Here is a 27564-nt window from a genome sequence, read left to right on the forward strand (position 1 = left end):
TCAAAGGTCATTCATCCATGAGGAAAAGCAAAGTGGAAAATAGAAACCAGGCAAGGAGAGATGGTGCAGACATAGGTAATGGAGCATGGGCAAGGAAAGATGGTACAGATACAGGTAATGGAGCACAGGCAAGGAGAGATGGTGCAGACATGGGAATACAGAGCAGGCAAGGGAAGAATGTACAAAGACTGGGGATAAGGCTGCAGAAACAAGAACAAGCAGAGCAGGAAGGAAAGCAGCTGGCTTAAGGGTAAAGAAGATCAAAAGGACAGATACCTACCCAGACCTGCGCTATCTAGCTACCGGCCTGTGGACTTATATTATCACCACGGGGCTCACCACTGGTTTCACCAAATGGATCACTGGTGGAGGAGGCCTGTGATCCATCAGGCTAGAACACAAGAAGATAACACTGTTTTTTTTTCTGTTTTCAACAACTGAAAATATAAAACAACTTGGCATATTTTCATGCAGCACACACAAGTGGTTATTTGCAAGGAGAGCAAAACTTTAGTTGGAGGATGCCACCCCACAAATGCAAGGGCTCTTATGACTTAAAAAAATAGGACAGCGTTCTGTGGCTGACTCATTTGAACATAAAACAAAGCCCCTTCAAGCCACCCTTTAGAACTTGAGTCTGAGCCAGCTTTCTCTTCCATGCAGGCATCCTTGTGCACCGTCCATTCCAGATAGGGAAGCTTCAATTTTAAGGGAAACCAAAAACAGAAACAACAAAACCAGTCACTTACAGCTTCTTGCTCTTCACTTTTGCTGGGACTTTCAAAGCCCTCTTCAAAGATATCATCTGTGGTCGGATCACTGGCATGGGACGCAGATGATTTGGATGGAGAGCTCTGCCTAGGGGCTGGGGTTGGAGCTACACAGAGACCAGGCAAAAAAGAGGAAACATCATAAGTGTCTGGCTGCAACTAGAATATCCCACAGAAAGCTCAGGAATTTGCTTATATTTGAATCAAGTCACAGGATTCTTCTCCTCATCCCAAGCTAAATCAGTGGAACATTCGAATTCCTCCCGTACATGCTTATCTTGTCCTCTCACACACTTGATCTTAAGGAAGGAGCTGGTCCACCCTGATGGATAAGGTAGCGGTTCTCAAGGGATGGTTCCTAAACCAGCAGTGGGAGTAGCACCTGGGAATGTTAGGGATGCCAATCTTTGGACCCTCTCCTAGATCTACTGAATCAGAAACTGGTTTAGCAGCCCTTTCCAGGTGATTCTGATGCACATACAAGGGGGGATTGCTGGGCTGTGGCTTGCTTTTTCTTTTCTTTCATCAGAGGGCACATTCATTGAGTGCCTTTTCTGTGTCAGGCATTGTTAGAAACTATACAGACACTATCGCTGATCTTCACAGAGCCTCTCTGAGTTGGATGTTATCCCAGTTTTAAAGATATGGAAATTGGGGGCTGGGGGTTGTGGCTCAGTGGTGGAATGCTTGCTAGCATGTGTGAGGTGCTGGTTCAATCCTCAGCACCATGTGAAAATAAATAAATAAAATAAAGGTATTGTGTCCAACTACAACTAAAAAAATATTTTAAAAAAGATACGGAAAATGAAGTTTGCTGATTTGTTCATGGCAACTGGTAGGACCAATCTTTGATTCCTGGCATGGAGTAAATAGTCAATAAACACATGTTGAAGACAGAAGGTCTCAGGGATCTGGGAGAACAGATGTGACTGATGGCAACCTCACAGCTGGCACCTGATTCTGTAAGAAAGTGCAGTTTGTGCATGGACCTTCTCTCATTTCCCCTCCTCTCCTTTGTTCCAAGGTTTATAACAAATATGTACTGGAAATGACTCTGCTTTTAATAATTCCTAATTTGGCATAGAAAAGATCAGTCCTCCTGGCTTGGCCCTAAGTAAGGATGTGATATTGATTTAATAGCAGAATTTCAATGCCACTGATAAGACCATCTTGTTGTAGCATTCTAGAACTTAGAAAATCTGGCAGCTTACCAGACAGAGAGTGATTGTAAAACTCAGTGTGTACCTTTTACCCTGATGAACCTATCTTTAGAATAGTGATGCTATTTCAAACCCTTTATTATTCGTAATGTGCCAATGAGTCAAATGCTGTGCTGGGCACTTTCCATTTCCATTCTCTACAATACAGGCAACTGTAAGGTGCTGTTGTGTCTTTTCACCAACAAATGATAGAAACTACAGCCCAGAGAGGTGTGGTCACTTGCTCAGGGCTGACACAGCTGTGAAACAGTAGCCTGGGGATGTGACACAGCCATGTCTGATACTGTTTGTCCCAGCTGTGCCTTTCTGTTCCTGTTTGAGGTTCCCTTTTTGGTCCAACCAATCCTCTACTCCGTAACATTTTCAAGAGGACACCAAGGGAGATAAAGACCAGTTTGACTCATTTTCTTTAAAAACAAAATATTAAGTTGTTTCACTTGAAAGAAAGTCTGTTGTATTTCTTGAGATGATTTGGAAACAAACTAGCTGTAGTGGGTTTAAAGCCATATGAAAACACCCTGATGGACAGTGGATATTTAGTAAACGTCAACTGAATTGAATTCTGAATTATGTTTGAAGTGGTTAATTGCTCACTAAAAGCCAAGAACTCAGGCTAAACTGCCAACTGCGACAGGTATATTGCTCAAGCTTACCCCATGAAATCAATGGGAGACATGACTAGTTTATGCAAGTATATCTTTTTTTTTATTGGTTGTTCAAAACATTACAAAACTCTTGACATATCATATTTCATACATTATATCTTAATCTTTAGAAGGTTTTGCAGAATATATCTGTACTCTAAAATAGTGGTTCTTAATTTCGGCAATTAAAGAAGAGGGAAGGAATGAAGTGTACTTCTATTTTGTGCGAGTAGAGACTAAAATTGCTGCTAAAGTTTCTACAACATGCTGGACAGATCCTTAGGACAAAAAATAATTTGGCTCCAAATATCAATAGTACCAAGATTGCAAAATTCTGTTCTAATACCCAACGATAGCTAAATTTGCCTTTATTTGGGTCATTTCACTCTCTACAACCTTTCCCAAATGCCTCCCATGTGCTAGGCACTGTGCTCACGTTATTAGAAGGGTAGAGACGATAAAGACATATTCCCTGTCCTCAAAAAACTTAAACTTCCCTCTTGTTTGTAGCTGGCATAAAGTCCTTTGAAAGAAAGACACTGGATTTTAAAAGATGCTTGCTCATTTATGCTAGCTGTTATTTCTTTAGCATTTCATTTTCTATTCATCATTCTTTGTTGTGGAAACCTTATGAGTTGGCAGAGATGCCCCCACCATGTGGAACCTGTGGCCTAAGAGCCAGCAGGTTGCTTACACACATTGAAAGCATTCATTTTCAGAACTGCATTCTGAGCCTGGCTGAAATGACACAATCTAATTGTATTAACATTAGGTGTTTTTTTTTTTTTTTTTTTTTTTTTTTGACTATTCATGTATTGGCCATGCAGTGATCCATATCACTAGTGACAGTAATGAAAATGCCAAACTCACTGTACCATGAGCCTTTTCTTTCCCCTATCAACTGTCAAAGCACCGGCTGATTCACCAGAACACCTTCCCCGAAATTGTATCAAACAGGCATACGAATGCCCTAGTGTATCTGGATTCTGATTTGGGCTACACAGTTGACTGTTTTTGAGAGGTCTGAAGGGGAGGAGAGGGCTGGGTAGAATCACCAAGCATGGGGCATATAAGGAAGACAGGTACTCATCAGAGCCTACCACCGAGTGGCCCAGAAGCCACATGCCTGTCCTAAGATGCAGCTTGTAGAGAAGCCAGCAGTAGGAACCTGTGCCAGGACCTTACATAGAGCCACTTAACAAATATGTAATCCTATTTCCAGTTCTGTGATGTTTATGTTTTAGTACATGTGCTAAATCCTTTCAATAACCCATAGCCTTACACAGATGAGGAACATGAAGCTCATAGAAATACGATTACTACAATTCCTGATCCCAAAGCACAAAACCAGTGAGGAATGAAGATGACCTCCACATCCCCCATCCAGAAGTTCCTACTCCACCATCTTTTCTTCTCAGACTTCTGGAAGCTTTGAGCTTCTATCACAGCCATACAAGGCCTTACGGCAGCTAGACCTCACTTCAAATTTTCTCCTGATCTAAATTTTCTATTCTGATCTTTAAACCTAATCCCTAAATATTAAAAAATTTATATATATCATTCATTTTCATTCCTATAAGCCATACCAAAATTTGTGTGCCACAAGCTGGGTTGTACATAAATGAATGAATGAATGAATGAATGAGCAGACTATCAAAACGCTAAGAGGCAGAGTGACTTGGTGGAAAAATACCAGGCTTGTATTCAATTCTAGAACTTGGTCCATTATCTGCCAAACAAACCTAACAAAATTTGTCATCAGCGTGGTTATGAGTCCAAAAAATCAACCTAGAGCATAAGGAGAAGGTGTGCATGTATCTTTGATGCCTAGATCAGCAGCTGTTATGATCGCTAGTAGTGATATCACTAATCATCAACCCCGATTAATGCAGAGATGAGCCTCCTGACTCCAGAAGCCTCACTTCCCGAAACCAGGCATCACTGTCATTGGGTTTTATGTCCCAAGCAAAGGGCACTCACGTGAGTTGGTCGATGGTGTGGTAGAAGTCACAGGGGTCAAATTCAACTGGGAGATGTCAAAGTCATCACAGTCGTCTGTATCCTGTGCCACCCCGACTTTGTTGAAGTAACTGGAGAAGGCCTCTGAGGTACAGGTGAGGGAGGGCTGGTCGGGTTTGCGGGAGGGCACGGGTGGAGGCTGGACCATCTGGAAATCCTTAAACATTTCTTTCCCCATTTTCTGCCTGGGCTTGTCGGTCTGTGGACTTGACCTGGTGGAGTCACTCGTGCCTGGGACGGTTGCAAGGGGGGTGAGGGGACCCTGGAACATGGCAGCTGGCAAAGGCATAACAGTTTGTGTGGGCATGAAGGCGGCTGGCGGAAACTGCCCGGCCACAGCTGGCCAGGGCTGCTGAGTGGCAGGAAAGAGACCCGGCTGGCCCCATGCGATGGGCTGAGCCCCCGGCATCACCTGAGCGACTGGTGGCTGAGCACCCATGGCGATCTGCTGTTGGACGAGGGGCTGCTGGCCCCAGAAGGATGGGAGGACGGCGCCCATTGCAACATAACCTAGAAGGGCGAGAAAAGGAGAGTCGGTGTCCTGGAAAAGGAGACTTCGTGGATTTAAGTGATTGACAAATATATATCCATCACCAGCTGTGCCAGGCTGTGTGCTAGGGACCAGCGATACCAACACGAATAAGACAAGAGTCCCTGATCTCATGGAGCCTGCCTTTCAGAGAACTGGCCAGGAAGATGATTCCTAAGCAGAATCTAGAATGAGTGGGGGTGAGTCCTGCAGGTGCCTGGGGGATGATAATACATTGCATAGTTGTTAAAGTTTCCCAATCTCATAGCCTCAGGAACTGGTATCTCGCAGAAGGGACAGAAGCCTGGAAAGCTGGGGTGCCAGAGTTTTGACCTGGCCTCTCCTTGGACATGCTGGACAATTTCTATTGCTGAAGTTAAGAGTCAGGCTCTTTGCAATAACAGGTTACTTTCTCTTCAGCACCAAGGCCATGTGCAAAGTGAAACCTTCAAGGCTTAGGGTACAATTTAAGTGCCAATTCTCACCTATGTAACTTGGACAACATTTCTAGATATATATATATATATATATATATATATATATATATATATATATATATATATATCTCCTTATCTGTAAAGTGGGCACAAGATGCATGGGATGGCTTGAGCATTAATTGGGATGACATATTTCATGTGCAGAGTACTGCTCCTAACACCAAGACTGTATTCAGTAAATGGTAGCTATTACTATAGTTTGAATCAGAGACTATAAAGTACTTAGTACCCTGCTTGATATATAACTGACATGCAGTAGTAACTATGGGCATTATTTCTGTATTATCATCATTATTCCAATTTTAGAGAAATAAATTGAAGACTGGTGTCCATTTAGGGCCTCTCAAAATAAGCCCAGTGGTAATGGGCTGAGCACTGCAAAACTCTGGAGTATGTACTCAAATATATGACCGTAAGAATTCTTCATTGTATCATTCTTATCAGCAGATATATATATATATATATATATATATATATATATATATATATATATATATATATAGTTTAACAGGAGCAGAGGTGACATTTATTATAATAGCAAGAGTAATAGCAATAATTTCTACTTATTAAATATCAGGAATGTGCTAGTATACTGTTTTACATCTTCACAAAATTCCTGCATGGCATATATTATTATTTCTATTCTAAAGATGAGGAAATTGGTGCTTAGAGAAGAAAAGCAACTTGTTTAAGGTCACATGGGTTGCATGAGGTAGGATCAGGATCTAAACTGAGGTTGTCTGTCCCCAGCCAGTTATCTTTCCTTTGTGACACCCTGTTCCACCAGATGGCCAAGACCAATTTTCATCTTTCACAGTCCAAGAACCTGGCTACCATGGAATGTGTTAGCACACTACAGGCCCAAAGGAAACTCCTGTGTGCTTCCAGTGATCCTCATGCTTCTCAGCGGGCATAATGGCCACCTGCCTGTATAGCTGAGTCTGGGAGACAATGGCCATCCAGGAAGAGCAGAGAGTAGAGAATCGAGGCTTGCTTGGGCTCTCAAAACAAGCATCTTTGTGGCTGCCAGAAGGAATTTGCAGGTACAGTACAGTGAGACCAGAACAGAAAGAGTAGCGGATGCAGGGTATCCTAGCAACATCCAGAAGGACAATGGGTGAGGGCAGTGGCACTGATCACATCATGGGCCATGTCTCTAATTCTGGGGAGCCCAGAGAAATGGTGTACAGGGGACCTCACTCCATAGGCCAGTCTCAGATCCACCTGCCCCTCAACCGATGGATATGGGATCCAGTTAATCTTCAAAGCCTGGGCATTTTCTGGCAAGGTATCTAATTTGCCCCACATGTTATGTGTCCCCTGAAAGAAGGTCTGAGGGAGGCACAGAAAACATGGGCTTCTTACTGATTAATCTAGCAATATTAAATGCCTTTATGGAAAGAGACAGAGATGTCAACAAACAAAACAAGAGAATCTCCTTGTGGTACGGTCCAACTTCCCTGAGGAGGGGTGAAGAGGAATGGCTGACGGCATTTCAAACTTGACACTTGCTTACATTGCCTCATCTATTAGGCAATGATGCAGTAGCTTGAATCTACTAATTCTGCCAGCGCTACTGCCCCCTAGGGATGATTAGGGAAATTGGAGCGAGGGTTTTGGTTATAATGGTAACTGGAGAGGGTGGACCCTATTGGCATTTCAGGGCCTCCCAGCATTGACAGTAGACATTCTACAAGGTGTGGGAATAATGCACAAAACAAAGAATTTCTTCAAATCCTAATTATGATTATTTGAACCTAGAATTGACTTTGAATTACATGGAAATTCAATTTTTTCCCACAGTTTTAATGCACTTCATTTTCTAGGAATGTAACAAGTGTGTACATTGAGGAGAAACTGTTTTTTGTTTTATTTGTAACACTCAGGAGTTGTCTGCCATTTTGGAAAATAGCAGTCCCTGCTAGGAACCCTGCTCAGCATGTGTGCCAGTCTGCACTTGTAGCTATAGGTTTCAGAGGTGATACTATTTATAGGTATATGCATCTGATTATTTACTATATCTTATAAGCTCATGCCTATTTCCTTACAGTAATGCTTATTTTTAGTATACATTAGCTTTCTTCTATTTCTACTTTATGTTATCATTAGGATATTGTGTTGATTTTTGAAAACTTGTGTAGTTAAGTTACATTATTATCTATGAATTTAATTTCAAGTTATTAAAGGAGATGTTGCAAATATATTTTATAAAAAGAGGGTGCTGGGTCTCACAGGTTGAGACCAACCACAGAACTTTCAATGACCCTGACCTTGATGACCATGATTTTGGTGAATGGGTTGAGACTTCAGTTTCTACTTAGCCTATTTTTTTTTTTTTGCTTAGTTTTTATTCCATCCTTCTCATTGCCCATGTGGATCATTCTAAAATGCAAATACAGGTGTTCCTTGCCTTATGATGTGGTTATACCCTAGTAAACCCAGAGTACACTGAAAATTTTATAAGTTGATGCTGCATTCAACCTGCCAAACATTGTAGCTTAGCAACACAGAACACTGTAGCAGGTACTCAGGATGGCAGGGCTGACCAGGAGGTATAGATCCCAACATCTGCCAAGTATCAGAGCAGAGTACTGTACTGTATATCATTGGCCCAGTACTATACTGTATATCATTGGCCCAAAATTCACAATAAAAGTACCTTTTCTAATGAGTGGGTATTGCTTTCACAGCATTGTAAAGTATAAAAACCTTAAGTCAAAACATTGTAATTTAGTTGTAAGTCAGGGACCATCTGCATGGTGCTCATCATCTTGATTGTAAGGCTCAGATGCCATGGCATGGCTAGGAGCCCTTGGTGGTCAGCCCCTCATATCTCTTCATCGCCATCTTCAATTCCTATCCTATTTGGCATCTTCTTTCCAGCAGTTGAAAACAACACCCCACCTGCCTTTGTCTGTCTGGTCCACCACCCAATTCCTCATGTGCCTAACCCTGACAGGCTCAGTTCCTGTCCCCTCTACTGGAAGCTTTTGCTGGCCCTGAGTGCATCTGGTCTTTCTCTGGGTTTCCACAGTTCTGTGTGGTCCCCTCTGCCATGACACTTGCCACCAGGTGTTGTACTTGCCTGGTTATTCTGTCTTCCCTCATGAGACAATTAACAACCACCTGCCAGCAGGAACCCTTTATTCTCTCTCCCCCTATGCCTAGTGCAGTTTTGGCTCAATCAGCAGCTCCATAAAGGCTCAACACCGGAGAAAGACCCAACATTAGGGTGAATGAGCTGTAAAGGAATCAATGTTTCGTAGCATTTTTCCAGGAGTACAGTAGAATTCTGGGATCCACAAGTGCTGTGATCCCTGTTGATTCTGTTGTTGGTGGTGGATTTTTTTTTCTCCCTCCCATCCTTTCTTTTTTGTTTTACAAGGAGCTAACAGATGGGTTGTGCACACTTTTCTGGAGAGAGCTATTAGCATGTCTCTCTGGCTTCATGCCATCTGTTCCAGACCAAAGTATGATATTCAGAAGAGAAAAAGAGAGCACAGGGTAATCGGGGGCTGTGTTTGGGAGCTTGCAGGTATCACTTTTGTGTGTGTGGGGGGGTGTCCCTGCAGCCAGAGTTCTCCCCAGGCCTGGGAGCTAAGGCTCTCTGGCCACACTCTGTCAGGCATTCCTAAGGAGACACCTCTGCAGTAGGACTGTGGTAGCATCGGACTCAGGGAACAACTTGGAGCCACTGCGGCCACTTAACAACTTGTTAACCATTTACTCATTAATGTACAGCAGCAGAGGAAGGAGGTGCCAGGGAGCATCTGTTTATGCATGGAGTTCACATCAATCAGAGACCTCCTTGCTGGGAACGGAAAGGGAACACCTGCATCACTGCTCTGCAGGTAGGTTTTAAAGTGTTGAAAATTGCAATTTATAAACAGATGCTGGCTCCCGGGGACACCCACATTATTTGGAAAAAGGAAAAGAAAGTAGAATAATATATAAGAAACACACTGAAAACTAAGGAATCTCAATGTGTATATAGAATTTGCACGGTATGCCTCTTATGCACGTGATCTCGTTCAACTCATTCAGTTATCAAAAATATACTGACTGGGTGCTCGGCTCTATTTTAGTCTCTGGAAATCCTTGCCTCAGTGAAGCTTACACTTAGGGGAAGGTTAATCATTGCGAGAAGCTTCTAGGGTAGCTGTTACTGCTCTCTCTTTCCTTTGTAGGGAGGAATGGCAGCTCCTTGAGGAGAAAACTTGCCACAGTGTGTGAGCAGCAGAGCCAGGGCCCCAGGGAGCAGCGTTCAAATGTCTATTGAACACCTCCTTGTTAACACTGCCAGGCACTATTAGACATGTTTTACTATATGCACTCACTTGTGTGGTTCTCAGAACACCTCTACGAGGCAAAATTATGATCATACCCATTTTACAGGTAGGTTCCTTGAGGCTCAGAAGGGATACAGTCAACTGATTACACAGCTGGTGGGTGGCAGAGCCTGTTTTCATACAAGTACATTCTCCGCGGCACCCAGGCCGGAGGTGAAAGTACAGGGTAGACTAGGACATATTTTATAAGTCAGAATAATAATGACAACAATAATGACAAACACAGCACAGCAGCAGCAGTGGGTTTCACATTGTATCTACATGTCCCAGCGTTTTCAAGGTGCTTGATTTTGTTTTCTCCTTTAATTTTCATAATGTTCTTGCAAGGGAAGTATTACTTTTTCAATCCAGTTATCAAGATGAAGAAAGTCTGAATGTGATAGGTTGAGTAATTTGCCCAGGAAACTAGAGCTTATTTTTAAAAGTGGTTCAACTGGCATGGTGGGGTGTACCTTTAGCCTCAGGAGGTTGAAGCAGGAGGATCACCTGAGCCCAGGAGTTTAAGACCAGCCTGGGCAACATAGAAAGAACATGTCTGAACACAAAAGCAGTAATCGCCACAACCAAAAAGGCTGAGCCAGGATGGAAACTCTGCCCATCAGATTCAAAGACACTCCGTGGGCATCTCATCCAGTGCATGATGTAGCCCCATTGTGGTCCCATCTCCCCATCACTGCCTCAACAACCAGTGATAGGTAGATGGAAATGTAAAACCTATAGAGGTTTTTAAGACCAGTTAAAGGAGGAAAAGGGGCAACAGTTTAATACCCACTGAAGCATATCATATGCATATCTTAAGTAGAATAAGAAAGCAAAAATATGGTAGTAGAAATCAGTTTTAAACTCATGTTCTAAAAATTGAAATCTTGGATATAATTGATCGATTTTTTTTAATAACTGGAAGCAGTAGCTTTTCCACCATTTGCAGTGTGGCTGGCTAAGTAGTGAGACTAAAACTGTTAATCTGGATTAGGCTGGGGAGACGTCACAAAGGAGACAGGTACCCAAACAGGTCTTCAGAGTGCTTTAAATAGAACACTAACACTGAAATAGACCTGAAATGCATTTAGTGCCATCTTATCATTTATAGAAGGGACTGGAGAGTAGGAAGGCCCCAGTAGGTCCTGGGTCTGGGAAATCCTTAATTCTGATGTGTAATTCCCACCTTGTCCCTTCCTGCCTCCTGCACAGCTGCCATCTCACCTGTGCAGGAGCCCCTCCTGACCATAAGCTCCTTGGCTGGGTCTCTAGGGTCCCCATACCTTGCTCTGTGTTTGGTTCTATCCATATCCCTTATCATTTTCTAACATATTACATAAGTGACTCATTTTATGTCATTGCTTATCTCTGCATAGGAGGCAAGGGCTCCACCTGTTGTGTTCACCAACACACCCCAGGCAACTGGAACAGGAGCTGGCACTGAGCAGGCACTCAGAAAATTTTTGTGGAAGGACCATGCCTGAAGATTAGTAAGCATGAGAGCTTGAGTTCCTAGAGTTCCCATCATATGTCCCAGCATCTTTATAAGAAAAAAAAAAAAGCAAAACATGGGGGGTTCTGAAGAGCAGGCTTAAGCATAGAAGCACGGACATTTATGATAGAAGGTGTTATTCTCATTTTAAATGATATTTCTATTGCACTATTCCCAAGGAGATTTTAATAGTCATTTTAGAACAGGAAAATGAGCCACCACCACCATCCTGTTTCAGGGATGTGTAAAAAGAAATTCAACTGGGAAACTTGGCAATGAATACTTTCCTCAGCTACCTGCAGATTCTAAACTGTAAGTCATAGCATCATCCTCAGCCTCTGCTGCTTCTGAAGGCTCATCATGATCTCTGAGCTCATGAGGAATAACTGTGTTTCAGAACAGAGTATGAATTTTTGTTTCCAATAAAAGCAAGGTTTATATTTGGTGGCAAGAATTTGCTTCTAACACTATGTAATTAAAAGTAATTATTTATAGAAAAAAGTACAAGAAGATTTGTATTCTAAAATATTCAAACTCTCATCTGTCATTTATAAGAATAAAGTCAAGAAAGAAAGATAATGACACAGATTTCAATATGCAGTTAAAGGAAAACACAGAGCCCTTCCAGGCTTCCATGTTTGTTTAAAAAAAAAAAGAACAAATCCACCTTTGCTATTTCTAAGAAGAGTGGTCTGGCTGCCTGGAGTGTCTGTTGCCAGGGAAATTGTTCCTAGGGCCACCCATTTGTAACCCACCTGTAATACTGTTACTGTAGATAGTTACCCTGTTTTGAAAGTAATATATATGTTTTAAAGAATATTTGGAAAACAGAAGAAATACTTTCTAAATCTGAGAGACCCATCACCTTCTCAATTCACTGTAGGCAGTTTGCTCTTCCCATAGGGGTCCCCTGCTACCCTCTATGGGGTACCATGCCTTCCTTGAATCAGCACCAAATAAGGCAGATCCCTTCCACCCCCAGGTGTCAGGAGTTGTATAGGGAGGTAGCTGCATCTCCTCTCCTGCTCACCACTGCCTCTTCCTCTGGCTTAAGTGGACAGAAGAAATGACCTGCATGAATGCACCTGCTATGTATGGATCATGTTCCCCAACACTGTCCACCTCAGTCACCTGGAGTCTTGAACCTTCCGGGTAAAAGACATCAGTGAATTTTAGCTAGCAGCATCCCGGAGCTTTGTATGGAACCTCTACCCATAGGACAGTTTCTCCATGGTACTGAGGAGCTGTGTGAGAGAATGCATGGTGGTCCCACAGATGTTTTGGCATAATTTGGTGCTGATTCAGTCAACTCTTCCTCTCTTTCAATGGAAGGACAGCTAGCAGAGAGGGCTCACCTGAGGGTACAGCAGCAGTGCCGAAAGGTACAGAACCAAACACGTCTGCACTGGCCGGAAGTGTCTGGGATGAAGACGGGATGAAGGCATCACCTGGAGTTGCAGGAGTCTGTGGAACAGAGAGGCAGGGACACGTGAGCAGTCATCATGCACAGCAGGCAGCAGGGATGAGATGGGGTTGCTGCAGAAGTGAGCCCTAGTCTAGGCCACTTATGCAGTGATACAGACTTTATCTATGGAATGGGAAAATGATACCTCAAGCTGTTGTGAGGATTCAATGAGATCATGCATTTGAAATATTGTTTCATAGGAAGTTATTTAGTACCACACATAGCCATCCAGGAGGTGCTCAAAAATGATAACCAGTGTCCTCACGACTTTGTTTGCACCTTACCTATTAGAGTGTGTTTTCAGACCACCAAGTTATCACACAATATCTGGCTTTCACCCTTCACAGGTCATCCATTAGAACTAAAACACCTGAAGACCTACTGTGGGCCCACCTCAGGGTCTGACACTTAATATGTGGTCCATTCACAGGTGTTGACAAAACGAAAATGAAATTTCAGCACACAGGCCCTTGTATTCTGGTGCCTCCAGAATCTTGCCTGAATTTTCATTTGTGAAGAAAGTAAATACTGTCAAGAACAAAACAAAGCAACTATGCCTGCCCAGCTGAAACTGCCCAGTGCCTGCCTGGCTCATGTCGGGATTCCAGAGAGGTCTACTGCAGGAACTGGTGGCAAGTCAGGAGTACTGAAATAGAAACGTCAGTTCTCATCATTTTTATGTGTCCATACCTATTTGCAGCAGGCTTTAGCCTATGGAGTATGAACCTGTTTGATGCCATATTATCTTTGTTGGGTGTTCCCCCACTTGGAGTAGACTGGGGCAAGCAAATAATCCTGAAACCATGGCAATTAGGCAAAGCCATTTTTAGCCCAGCAGCTTGTAGGACGAATGACATTGTTCTGAGGACTATTAAACACCAATTAGGACTGCATTGGGGTTCAGGGCCAGAAGCACAGCCATGAGCTGCTGTGCTAAGCATTTTTAAGGATGGGCAGCACGGCTCTCCTCTGCCCACATGACCCTGTGTGAGTCACTTGTCCTCCCAGGGCCTCAGTTTGCACATCTGTACAACACAGGGGATAAAGTTAGAAGAGCTCTTCAGACCTTTCTAGTTCTGTTGCCTCATAGTTCTGCAACTCTGAGTTCCCAGGATGAAGCTGTTTTTCCCCAGAATGGAGGGGCTGAGAATCACTAGAGTCTCCCAGTCCAGCTTCCCTGGAGACAGGAGCTGCCCACCCCCCACCCCCGATGGTTGCTGTGGACATCAGGTGTAGGGAGCAAGGCAGCTGTGCTTAGGCTCCCTGGTGGCAGCTGTGGGCAGCAGGGTCTTATGCCATCTGTTCTCAGTGGTGAGGTTACAGCCCTTTCTTTGTGAGGCGCATCTCGCCAATGAACCGTAGCACCATCTCTGGGTTTGCACAACTGTGCAGTGCCAGAAGAACAGTCCCCTCCCAGCAGCTTCAGCCAGTGTAGCTGCGGCTGACTGCTCTCCACCCACCTCCGGGAATAGGCAGGGAGGGGCCCAGAGGCCATCTCCCTCTTTGCTCTGCAGGGGCTGCAGGGTTGCTTTTGAATGCACACAGCACAGGGTTTCTATTTTGCTTTGGTTTTAATTCTTTTTTCTTCTTTTCATTTTCAAATCAGGGCTCCCTGCAAATCTCTGTCTTCCTGAAAGCATTGGCTCAGATTCTCTGGCTGAAGCTCTGGCTTCTTGAGAAATTCAGAAAGCACAGGTCATGGACTGCAAGGCTACCTGGGCAGCAGCAGGTTAGGGAGGGAGGAAATACAACACAGGAGGGAAAGAAGGAGATGGAGATGGTTCCTTTCCTGCTGGCCACCTGTGCTGTGTGGGGCTCATGCCTGATCATGTTGAGTTTCTCCTTCATGGTCCTATCCAGATAACATACTCCCTGTGGGCAAGACTCGTGTCTCTCCTCTCTGAATCCAGCACAAGAGCAAGCACCCAGGAAACATCCTTTAATTGCTAAATGTGTGGTCTCATTTATTTCTTAAAACAGAAGTGTGATATATGGAAAGCTATTCCCTTCTCTCTCTGTATCTCTCACTCTAATAGGAGAGAAAATTAAGTCTCCGTATGGCTGGTTAGCTTGCTTGAGTCACACAGATTTGAAATTCAGCAGGACCCCCTTTACCCAAGACTCATATTCTCCCCACTGTGTGACTGAGGAAAGAACAAAAAGGGTCGTGGGGCTCAGAGGGAGATGCATACTTACGGGGGGAGAGGTTATATCAGGAGGGGTGGACATGTCCCCAAAAAGTTCTAATTGGGTCACAGCCTGAAAAGACAAAAAAAGATAACAGTGTAACCAGGAAAGCACACACTGCCCTGGTCTGCTTTAACAGTATAAGAAACCTCGCTCTCCTTGGTCCTGATTGTACGGATGGTAAGCCCAGTCAGTCAGTACTGGACCTTTTGATCCCCAAAGCAACACCTCAGATCACACCCATCATGCAGAGCAGGAGAACCAAGACTTGCTGCAGAGTATCTGGCTGTTTATCCAGCCTTGGTCAGTGTCACCCACTATTCACCTCCCATGGATTATAATCGTATCACTTCACAATTGTCCACCATCACATGCCAGCGCTGCCCCCTCTCCAGCAGATAAAGGTGGGCAGCGGTTCCATCGCTGGTTTTCCTGTCCTACACATACACAATGTCTTCCATGTGTAAGGACACCAGGGATGACCTCACGGTCACTTCTTAGTAAATGTTCCCAACAACACTAACCCTGACAGGTAGAAAGCATCATCCCCATTTTTGCTGATGAATAAATGGATTCTCACAGGGGTGACATCAAGGTCACAGGTCAAGTTTTGGCATTTTCTGCATCTAGAGCATGCAGCCAAATATGTAGTTCCTGAAAGAGTCTATCTCTGGGATAAAAAAAAAAAACATAGTTGGAGGAAAAGAAAACATTTCATTCTAATACCAGGAAGGGCATCAAAACAGCATATACATCATCAATCACTACCAGAAACTTTGCTCCAGGAGACACTGTATCTATCATCTGTCCTCCTGCCCATCACACAGAAACACCCAAGCAAGGCTGGCCAGAGCAGCAGAAGAAACCCTTTAAGATACACGTAGAAATAGATCTGCATCTACTTCCAGCTTCAGAGATGGCAGAAAGCGTCTGGCCAAGAACCAAGTGGCCTGACTTAATTAAAAGAAGGACATAATCACATGCTTTGTGCAAATGTGTCCACTGAGGAAACACCACTTTCCACTCATCTTCAGATCTTAAGTGATAGCTTCTAATTGAGGAAAGCTAAAATCACCAGTAATAGATGGCACAGGGAGAGTCCAATGGCCCTGCCATCTAGGTCCCCTGCACGCAAATTATGCTCTACCAAGTCCTTGCTGGAGCTCTGGAGTTCACACAAAGAAAGAGATATTCTTTGTTCCTGACAAGTGAGCTCTGGGCTCAGAAAAAGGTCCCATGTCTGGGGATATACTGCCATGGTATCTTTCCAACTTCTGCAGTATCTTAGAGCTACAACTCCCTACATGGAGGATAAAGATGATAAACTCCTCTCCATACTTACTGACAACAGTACAGGCTGAGCATAGGTAATCCGAACTTCCCCAATCCAAAATGCTCTAAAATACAAAACTTTCTGAGCACTGACATAGAGTCACAGGTGAAATATCCCACCCTTTACCCCATGTGATGGGCTGCGGTCAAAACACAGGGTCACAGAAGATACCGGATAAAATATTTTTAGGCTGTGTGTGTATAATGTTTATGAAACAAATGAATTCTCTGTTTAGACTTGAGTTCCATCCCTAAGATATTTCATTAAGCATGCCAATATTCCCAAATCAAGAACAATCCAAAATCGGCAACATACCCGGTGGCAGGCATATTCGTTAAGGGACTCAACTTCTAGCAGATGGACTTGCTTTGAAGTTTGGCTAAGCCTGATTCAAAAGGCACAGAAACTTTCTGCTGGAAGGGAAGAGGCTTAGCCTTCTTTGTTGAGTCATTTTCAATCCTTCTCCTTGGGCTTTTGGATTGAACAATAGAGCCTGGTACACAGGAGGGTCCCCTAAGTATTAATTTTCTTTTTAACCACACAGTGGGTTTTTTCCCCCTTTTCTATAGACATTAAACAAGAGATGGGTGCTAGGTGCTATGCGAGGTGCTGGGGGCATAATAAAGAGAAATGCCAACCAAGTCCCAAGCTCCTGGGAATTTATAGTCTGCTGGGGACAGTCATCTATAGATGCAGATCCTTTTAAGGGGGACTGGAAGGACTGACAACAGATTTCCAGGGCACATGGGAGCATGCAGAAGACTGAGCCCAGCTCGAGCAAATACATTTAGGAAGGGTTTTCAAAAGGGAAAGCCCAGAACTGAATCTCACAGGAAAAGAGCCACAAGCCAGGAAAGAAGGAAGAGGAGGGGGCTTCCCCAAGGAGCACGCAGGTGGCAGAGCAGCAGTTTGGTGTTCCCTGCATGAAGGTGGGGAGAGGAGGTTGGTGTGTGGACGGGGCAACGTGACGGTGGGACTTTGTGCATTTCAGTATTTCCTGCTGACTTTACTAACAGGATTCCCTCTCAGGGGGTAGCAGCCCAGCAGCTGATGGAATGAGGTGGCTGGCATGCTGGGTGCTCTCCCAAATCTGGAGGGAACCTTGGGGCTTTTCGTGGGTTAGCCTTCTTCAGCATGTTAGTAATATCTCATATGATTTGGTGAAACTGTGCCAGTTCTTTCAACTCCCTTCCAACGTCCTAAAAGGGCTAATTCTACCTGATGAATTTACATGTAGCTTCCAGGCTTCGTTGCGATTGGAACTTGACGCTTTTAAAATGGCCCATAACGATTTTCAGTGTTTGGAAAATATTAAAATGAAGTTAATAATTAAGTCACATGATTTACATTTCAAGTGTGGCATACTTTTACTAACATCATAAATATAATATATTGGCTAATTTTCTCCTTAAGCACAACTTTTAAAATAACCTTCCTCCTTGAGATATAGGCGCTCCTCTTGCCAGATGATTTTCACTCAAGGATTAAACGAGAAAAACATGGAGAGGCATAAAACATAGATTGTTATTTCGTTCCATTGGATTTGCTGTTTAAATAGAACCCTGAGTTAATTAAATTTTATAGAAAAAGGAGATTCTTGGGCTATAAAATTAAAAATAATCCAAATAACCATGTCTGATGCAGAACCTGGGATAATATCTATTTTCACAGCCCTCCTCCCCACATGAACCCCAGTCCTTGTATTTGTAACCTAATAAAAACCATGTTCCATCTGAAAATATTGTCCTAATTAATCATTTTTAAGGCCCCAAGAGAATAAAACTAACTGTTTACATTTGTAAAATGCTTTATGGCTTGCAAGACACTTTTTAGCACATTATCCTTTTGGACGCTCTGAGCCGTATGCATTCGGCAGCACAGGACCATGGCCACTGCTGGCCCCAGGCAGCCTTGACAGAAGGTCAAGCCCTACTAAACAACATACCCTCTGATCGGAGGCCAGGGCTCCTAAGAGATCTGCAATGATGGGCCTCCATTGAAGCATCTGGAGGGTCAATGCAAGGTCCTGCTCACCCCAGAGGAAGGCCTTTTCACCAAAGGCACCTCAGATATTATCTGGCAGAGAGATCTAGCTGTAGAGGGCAGACTTGGTCCCCTCTTTGGGCTGCTAGATATTTCCAGGTATATACAGAGGGACACTGGAAGCTGCCAAGGGCAGTGAAGGAAATGAGAAGGAGCTAGATGTTTAGGAGGTGCCCTTCGACATCTCTATGAGGTCTGTCCCTTTCCCAGACATTCTTTGATATGAACAGGTGAGGATTCCCCAGAGTATCTGGAGCACTATGCAACTGCTGCTCAAGATTGCTCTCCCGATCCTTCTGTTGCAACTAGACCACTAGGACCTCCTGAGGAGAAATATGAAGGCACCACTGAATGTGACCCCCAAGACATTCGCATAGACCTGTTCCCTAGGTTTTGGCATCCGAAGCTCCATGAGACCCTTTAGGTAGCAAAGGTATGGGAGTTCCTGTCACGCATCAGCTACTGTGTGTGCGTCCAGAGTAAAGGACCAAGACCACAAGCCTTGCTTGAGGCCATGAGTTGGCTGTTTTATGGAAAGACAGACCTACAGACACAGTCAATGCAGTGCTGTGGAGGACAGAACCCAGGAGGCTGTGAAAGAAAAGGCTGTCCCAGGGCATTTGGACATGGCCTTCCTCCTTCCTAGAGCACTCACCCATGCCTTCTCCCATTGTCTTTCCTGTCCATCTTCCAGAACACAAATTAGAAACATGATTTTTTTTCTGGGAAGTTGTTTCCTAACTCAATTTGTACCCCGCCCCATTGCGCAGAACAGCTTATCTGGCCCTCAGCGGTTCTCTGGCTTGGGTGACAGGGACATCACTTGGAGAAAAATTGCTGCTGCCTAGCCCCACCCTGGAGATACTGAATTAATTGGGGTGAGGAATAATCTAGTCAACAGAACACTGAAAGCTCTTCCAGTCGTTCTAAATTGCTGCCACGGTTGACAATCCTTGTATTAGAGGCTTCTGAACACCTGGTGTTCAGGAGCGATAATGCTCACTGGCCTGGCCTTCAACCAATCTGAGCAAACATTGGCTGCACGCCAGCCCATCTATACCAGGGCATGTACTTGGTGGAGAGTGGCCCTGCCTCTACTGAGTTTCTAACAGTGTCCTGGGCAGGTCTTCCGTACATATCTGAATTCCTAGGCTGCTAGGCTAGGATACACCAGGGAGGCTGCTCTACCCTGCCCTGCCCTGCACCACCCTATCCTAAACTGCCTTCTTTCCCCCTTCCCTATCCTCTACTCCCCTTCCCTGCCTCGCCTTGCCCTCTGCAATGATGTACCAAGTCACACCACGACATTCTTGAGCACAGCGCTGTGTCTTCCTCTCTCTTTCCCTTTAACGTCTGTCAGAATGTCTGGGATGTAACAGGAGCTTCCAAAATTCATGGAATGAGAAGAAGAGGTGTCACCTCCTCTCCAAGGCACTATCCCCTTACAGGTGTGCACACATGTATATGCAAGCTCACTTTCTGACCTCATGCAGGCCCCGCCCACAGTCTTCCTGTGAAGATTAGACAGGTCCCGACTGGAGCCGTGGGGTGCAGAGCCCGCCTTTTGTGCAATTCAATATGAAATGCACGAGAATGACCACGGAGGGTCGGCAGGAGCCTCGGGGCCTTACCTTGGTTACCTCAAAAATCTCATCAAAGTCCACCGACGGGTGTCTGTTCTGTAACCACAAGGCAATGGCTGATGAGCATGAAATGAGTGATGGCACAGAGACACACAACAATCAACTTGACAGGGCCCGCTCCTCCTTACCGGCGAGGCTGCAGCAAACCGTTCTTCAAAATCCTCAAACGGATGGCTGTTCTGAAAGCGCAAGGGATGATGAATGAGGATGAAGTGAATGACACACAAATGACATGGATTTATGAGTTTAATGATGACGGCGTCGATGGTTTACACTCCCACGGTCTCGGGGTGGGAGCTGTTGCCAATGTACTGTGAAGATCCTGGGAGATGCTTCCAGCCGAAGCAGATGATAAAATACCAGTCTGGTTAGGGAACAGAGCAGGGGCCGATCTGCAAGTTGAAAGTCCACCTTCCTGCACACGCAGGCACCACCCAGCCCGCCTGGCAGTGGCTGTAGATAGAGCGAGATGCTGATACTTAAGATTTTTCTCTTAAGAAGAAAATGCCATTCTGTGCTTTAGCCAAACTTCACTCTGCAGCATAGCTTTGCCTGTGCCACTGTACATGTCCTCTCTACCCAAACGCTGCTCTTCTCACCTCTGCAAGCTCACTGCTCACCAAATTCCTGAAGCCCTGCCGAAAAGCACCTCTAGCATGAAGAATTACTCGATTCCTTGAGCTGAAAATCCTCCTCCAAAAACCTTCAGCTGGGTGCTCCCTTAAGCAGGGACCGTGGGGTATTTAATCCCCAGCCCCCAACAGCTGCCCGAGGGTCTAGCACATGCTCAACGTATGTGAATGAATGTATGTCTTAGAAGTAACTGGCAGTTGGCCAAATCTAATTGTTCTCTTAACTTTCTATTTTACTATTTATATTATATGTTACAGATAATACCTATATCTCATATCCATGTATATTTTAATGAACACATTTTGGTCCATATGTACAAGCTAATTATTCTTTGGATGGTTTCCAAGTAGTATAACATTAATGTAAATCCACAAATATTGGCATTAAAATGGAGCTATTATGCAGGAACAGAAATAGCTGCATCAATTCCTAATTTTGAGGGGAGCTTGGTTGGCAGTGGAAGAGTGGGGAGACTATTACCTACCTTCTTACAATACTTCTCATTGGCTAGAAACCACTTCCACCCTGTTTGTAGAAAACGTGACTGTCCCTCAGCCCCAGTTACAGGATGCAGAGGGAACAGGGGAGACAATGTGCCCACGACTACATCACAGGGCCTCAGGCCCCATGAGTCCTGCCCTCGGCCACCTGTTTCTACCAGGCACTGGTTCACCATGACCTAGCTGTGACTTCAATGAGCTGAAAAGCCACCACATTAAAATAACCCCCATTACTGTTTGGTCAGACGTGGGGCGTGGTGGTGAGACTGTATTAGTCTAAGTGATCCTGAAATCTACCGTGTGGCCTAAAAGGTTAAGGTTGTGTCGCTACATCCTTTATAAATTCCCACACTTCTAGGGATTTATGGCAGGGCCCCTACCAACTAGCTCTGGGTCATAACTTTTAATAAAAACATTTTTTAGTGTCCAAAATCTCATTACATCTGTCCAATATAAAAAAGCAAATGGCTTCAGAGCATGATGGATGAATTAAATAAATTTGAAAAACAGCCCGTGGTGGAGTCTCATAAAAACCTCACCACGTCCCACATAATGAAAATGTGGGAGGATCACCAGCGTCAGCGTGAGCCTGTCACCTTCCTGGTGACAGAAGAGGTGGCCTTTGGTGAGGGGCAGAGCTGAAGTGTGATGGGCGATTTTTACAAGTTCTGATGAAGTGTGGTTTGAGTGACACTTTGGAGCCACACAGATGTGGACCAAGTCCTGTTCACGCTACTTCCTGGCCCCGTGACCCTGAATGAGGCCATTAGTCTCAGTTTTCTCACTTCTAAAGTGGGGCTGGTAATGATGCCTCCCTGTCTAGTTTATTGAGAGGATTAACTGAATTGTGTGTGCACTCTTGGTTGGTGTTAGGCACATAGTAAATCCTCAATAAATAGTAGCCATTATTTTGTATCTTACCCAGTTTTTTGGTTCATTTTAAAAAGGGACACACACATAGGTTTTAATGTTAGGAACTATTATTAATGTTGAAAATAGAAGAAGAAACAAAAATCTTTCTGGACACTCCACTTTAGAAACCTCTTCCATTCAGAAGCACAGGCCAGACCCTGTGTGACAGGATGCCTAACACTGCTGGGCTTTCCAGCTTCAGTGCTGAACTGTGCACTTCATTCACAACCCCTTGCCCTCTCTCTTGTCTTGCTCCTGGCTGCAGTCCTGCCTGACCATATTCCTCCCATCTGTATCTTTTGTTCCAGGGGCTATGTTACCTTACTGCTCTCTCTGGCTTGGTCATTGCCTAGCGCTCCTTTCTTCTGTCTGGGCAACCTTTGGTGATGGCAGTGCCCTTGATCCAGCCAGGGCAAGATCCTTGCAGCCAGTGCACCTTTCCCTAGCTGGGTCTTATGGTTCCCTGGGCCCCGCCACCCCTGCCCCACATCCCCAACTCTTGCCTTGCCCACACCTACCACTAGAGTTTCAGTTCATTTATATTCAAGTCTGAGTGCTTCTTCTAATAGATAGATGTGTTTTTCATACTATCAGAGCATGCACGTAGCTTTCTGTTTCACTTTTGTACACTCAACATGATGTCAAATGTACCCACAACTTCAGCTTCCAACGAGGGAATTTAAAAGAAGATATTTTCCTGTGTTGTTTCGATACAGTTCTACTCTGAATCTTCATGAAGACACTGTGATAAAGTTCCCATGAGGAGGTTCCCTTCCCATAATCTCTTCTTGAAGCAGGAGGGACACTATCGCTCCGTAACCAGCGAAGGTAACTAGCGAGACCGGATTGATGCTCCTCTTTCAGCAAAAATGACAGTGGATGAGATGGGAACTGGGGTGCAAATATCAAAAAGGATGAATACTTACTTAGAGCTTCCAAGTCAGAAATGTGCTGTGGTTCTTGGCCACACAGTACAACCCCTTGGGGGAGCCTTCATGAGATTCCTGGTGCCTGCCACCACCAGAGATTTGTACTCCGTGGGTGCTGGCTCCAGGAGCCTTTAAAAGCTCCCCAGGTGATGCTAATGTGCAGCCAGCTTTGTGAATTACTGTGCTGGGGAATGAACTCTCTGTAGGAATAATCATCGAACGTCCTACTGGGAAAACTGAAAGCATCTTGATTGATTAGGTAATTGATTAATTAATTCTTCAACAAAATGTTCACTGGGTGCTTTGCACATGCATGTCCTGGAGATTCAACAATACACAACACTCTGTCTCATCAGCTAACATACATCGTCATTGCAATATGGGGGTGGACAGGATGGGGTGAAAGGGGACATAAGGCTACTAGATCTAAGCTCTGAACTCAGACCCAGGGTGCAAAGCATTGATTCAATTACCCATTTAGAAGGCCCAGGAGAAATGGATTAACATAGGTGATTGCTAACTGCACTAAGATGTGTCTTATTAAGGACACCTAGTGATTCCAGGCATTCAAGTGCACGTTATCTTTTCCTAGTGAATGATTTAACAAGCAAGACACATGCTAATGAAGACTAATTCCTTCTGGTCTATGTAGCAGCTTATGTTTTGTCACCTTTAGCCATGAGTAAACAGCCACTTTCGTACTGTTTGGCAACTGAAGAACAAAGATGACAGGTAAAGATGGGGGACAAAAACTATGATATTGATCAGTGGCTTCTCCCTAGAGCAGCGCTGTCCAACAGAGCTATCCATGATGAGGGAAAGCTCTTGGTCTTGTGCAACATGGTAGGAGCCACATGTGGCTTTTGAGCACTTCAAATATGGCTAGTGTGACCGATGAACTGAATTTTCAATTTTATTTTGTTTTAATCAGTTTCAATTCAAACAGCCACATGTGACTAGGGTATAAGACAGCACAACTCTAGATAAAACATGTTAACAAAGTAGATCAAACAAACTTCCAGTGATTGGGTGCTTCCCAAATACTAGACCTATGCCTTCCTCCAACATCCCCAGCTATTCTTTTAAGGAATATTACACATTTGCATTGACTGGAATTAAACTGAGTGGAGAATTAAATTCTTTGCTGTCTAGACAGTACCATGAAATCAGATTCAGTTTGCAAAAACAGCAACCACCTTCTGGATATGAAGATTTTTTCTTCAATTGCCTGGGCCTGAGTTAGATCCAGATAGTTGTAGGGCTTTTTAAAGAAAATTAAGATCATGTTTCAAGTGTAAATTCATGAAACCCCATCATCACTCAAACGAAACAGAATCCTATGTGATTTCCAAGCATCCTGGACCTCCTGAGATGTGGAGGAAAGTCCTTGATATGGACTTTCTTAATTTGAACAGAAGGTCAGGAAGTGGACGCTGGTGAAAGAAATGTGCTGGTGTATTAGTCAGGCACTGCAAGAAGGGCAGGGGATAGTGGACAAAACTCAGGGCATTAAGCTCACCTGATGGCTAAAGAGAATGAATGAGGGGGCCTCTGGGTGAAGACTCCGACCCTGCAGTCTGGCCTTTCTAACTTTTCATCTCAAGGAAACCAAACTGTCAAGAAGATCAACTGGCTTTTGCATTAGTCAGTTTTTCATCACTGTGACCAAAGGACCTGACAAGAACAACTTAGAGGAGAAAAAGTTCCTTTTCAGCTCACAGTTTCAGAGGTTCAGGTCATGGTCAGCCAACTCCACTGTTGTTCTAAAGTGAGGCAGAACAACATGGCAGAAGGACATAGCAGAGGAACGCTGCTCATTTTGTGGCAGTCAGGAAGGGGAGAGAGAGAGAGAGAGAGAGAGAGAGAGAGAGAAGGAGGGAGGGAGGGAGGGAGGGAGGACACTCAAAGAGCCAAGGTCAAGATATAATCCACAAAAGCATGCCCCAGTGACCACACCCTACCTGCCCATAGTTACTACCCAAAAGTCCATTCAAATTATGAACCCATCAAATGGATTAATCCACTGATAAGGTTACAACTCTCTTAATTGTCTCACCTCTGAACATTGTTGATGCCTAACATGAGTTTTTCAGGTGAAAGCTTGTATCCAAACCCTAAAAGCTGGTAATTGAAAACACTGGACACCTTAAAAGTGAGAAACAAAATGTTTTTAAAAGAGAGAGAATGGAAAGTAAAAAGTGGGGAACTAAAGTTCTGAGTTCAAAGCAACGCTCCATCACTGGCATCTCCTTGGGTCCACACCTTCACTGGTTGAGCCTCATTTTTCTCTGCAAAATAGGGATGATGATGCTTACGGTGTAGGCTTGGTGGGAGGAAGGGGAAGAAGACTGGTGTGCACAAACACAGCACAGCAACTGACAGAGTCAAGTCCCAGTGGACCTTAGCTCCCTTTCCACAGTTAAGTAGGGGAAGAATGGAAGAAGTGGGGGAGGAGGGAGGAAATAAAGGAAAGGAAGACGGGGAAAGAGACAAAGGAGGGAGGAAGGAGAGCTATGGAATGATTTACTTGGTGGGTGCCATGGCTTGAATGTGTCTTATGTGCCCCCCTAGAAGAGCCTCCCAAGTGGTGATACTGAGAGGTGGTGGAACCTTATAGGAGTTGGACCTTAGGTCACGGGGTGTGACATATTTCTTTCTTTTTTCCTTTTTTTTTTGGTGGTGCTGGGGATGTGAGGTATTTCTTGTGCAATCCCTTTGGTAGCTCCTGTGTGACCTCTTGAGTTGTTGAGAGAGGGCTGTTATAAAAGGAGCAAGCCTGCCCATGGCTGTCCCTGTTCCAGATGTGACTTCTCCCTCTGACATCTACTTTTGCCATTGCCAGTTGCTGTTGAGCATGGGATCCTCACTGGAACTGAGCCAATGCAGGTGCCATGGCCTGAAACCTCCCGAACTATGAGTTGTACAAACCCTTCCTCTTTATAAGGTTAGCTGCCTCCAGTATTTCATTACAGTATTGCAAAGCTGACTAACAGAGTGGGTGAGGGAAAGCTGTGGTAGAAGCATGTGAAACACTGGTCCAGGGAAAGGGGAAAATGACCTGGAGAAGGAAATGAAGTGCAATGGGGTCTTTCCAGAGCAGACACTGCAGCACCCCTGCTCAAGAGCTTCCCAATTTTCAACATGAGCAAGGCTGTTTTTCTGGATGTTTGCCCAGTCACTCTGCCTCTACCCCTGCTGCTCTCCATGCCCCCCACCCCTTTCCATCCCTTACCCCTAATTTAGAACTCAGTCAGTGACTCCACATTCTTATGCCCAGATTTTCTAAAACATATCCATTATTTTTTTTGAAAATATCCATGAGGATGAGGTTGGCGGCAGGATTTGCAGGTTGCTGCTGATTATGCAATGAGGCACCCATAGCTAAAATACAAATGGCTAAATAAATTTGATCTGGGAAAGAGCTGTTACAAAGGTCAGGCAATGCTGACTGTGATGCCTGAGAAATGACGGTGCTACTGTTTAGGATCATGGTGCTCACGTGCTTATGCCTGGCCTAAGACAGTGAGACCGTCATTTGTTAATGCCATGCCTGTCTATTAAGCATCTAGGGGCCCAGTTTTGTCTTTCTATTGCATGAGGAGGAAAGAAAACAGGTGATTATCATATAGGTGGTGTTATAAAAGGATGATTCATGGAAAACCATTTGTATTTAGTGTATGGTTTTAAGAGTAACAACATGGTTTACACGAATAGTGGTAATGTCTTTTATATCATCGTCATCATCATCATCATCATTATCATTGTAAAACACCAAGTACCCAGCCCAATCTTGTCGAGTCAGGAAAGCTGAAAGCAGGAGAGATTTAAGAGGGTAGCAGTAGTCTGTTGGGATTTGACAGTAGCAGTGCTGTTGTCAGAAGGACAGGGCGGTAATCATAAAAATACAGATGATGATACAGCTATTTCTATGATTATAGACAAGATGGGGCCAGGGATGGGAATTTCAAAGAAACACTGAAAATCCCAGAATGGCCATAGTGCTGTGTACAAATGCTGGAAACGCCTGCATCCTTACACATACATCTCCTTAAACATACCTGGGCTCTACATTCTGGTCCCAATCCAAGGTCTCATCCCAAAGATCTGACATTTGACAAGGAGGGTTTTAGGGTTTGGTACTCCTTCCCTCCTGCAGCTCCTGTGTCAGGGGAGGGGGCAGCCTGCAAGTCGGCTCTGCTTTTCAGTGGTTTTTCAGTGAACAGACAGATCTGCACAGGTATAAATAAATACAGGAAACTAGAAACCAAAGGGGAATGGTTTTCAAAAGCTTGCAATAATTTGTTTTTAATTATCTCTTTCCTTTCTCTCTTCTCCTTTTAAAAACCTATCATTGTAGTTCCACATTAGCAAAAAACTCAAGGATTTTTTTAAAAACTCCTAACAAGATCTGGCATCAGTT

General features: G+C 44.3%; 1 protein-coding gene across 2 annotated transcripts in view; it reads right to left on the reverse strand.

Annotated features, from left to right (window-relative positions):
• Window positions 1–295: 295 nt before the first annotated feature.
• Dab1 (DAB adaptor protein 1) overlaps window positions 296–27564 on the reverse strand; it is a 279191-nt gene continuing 251922 nt past the window's right edge. For both annotated transcript variants that reach the window (XM_071618735.1, XM_027944995.2), the window contains exons 9-13: window positions 15161–15223; window positions 12855–12963; window positions 4615–5163; window positions 750–877; window positions 296–391 (exon numbers count right to left, since the gene is read on the reverse strand). In XM_071618735.1, the coding sequence (XP_071474836.1) occupies window positions 296–391; window positions 750–877; window positions 4615–5163; window positions 12855–12963; window positions 15161–15223 (945 nt within the window). The remainder of the gene's footprint in view (window positions 392–749; window positions 878–4614; window positions 5164–12854; window positions 12964–15160; window positions 15224–27564) is intronic.

The sequence above is a fragment of the Marmota flaviventris genome, chromosome 10, assembly GCF_047511675.1.
Source record: "Marmota flaviventris isolate mMarFla1 chromosome 10, mMarFla1.hap1, whole genome shotgun sequence".
Taxonomy (NCBI): domain Eukaryota; kingdom Metazoa; phylum Chordata; class Mammalia; order Rodentia; family Sciuridae; genus Marmota; species Marmota flaviventris.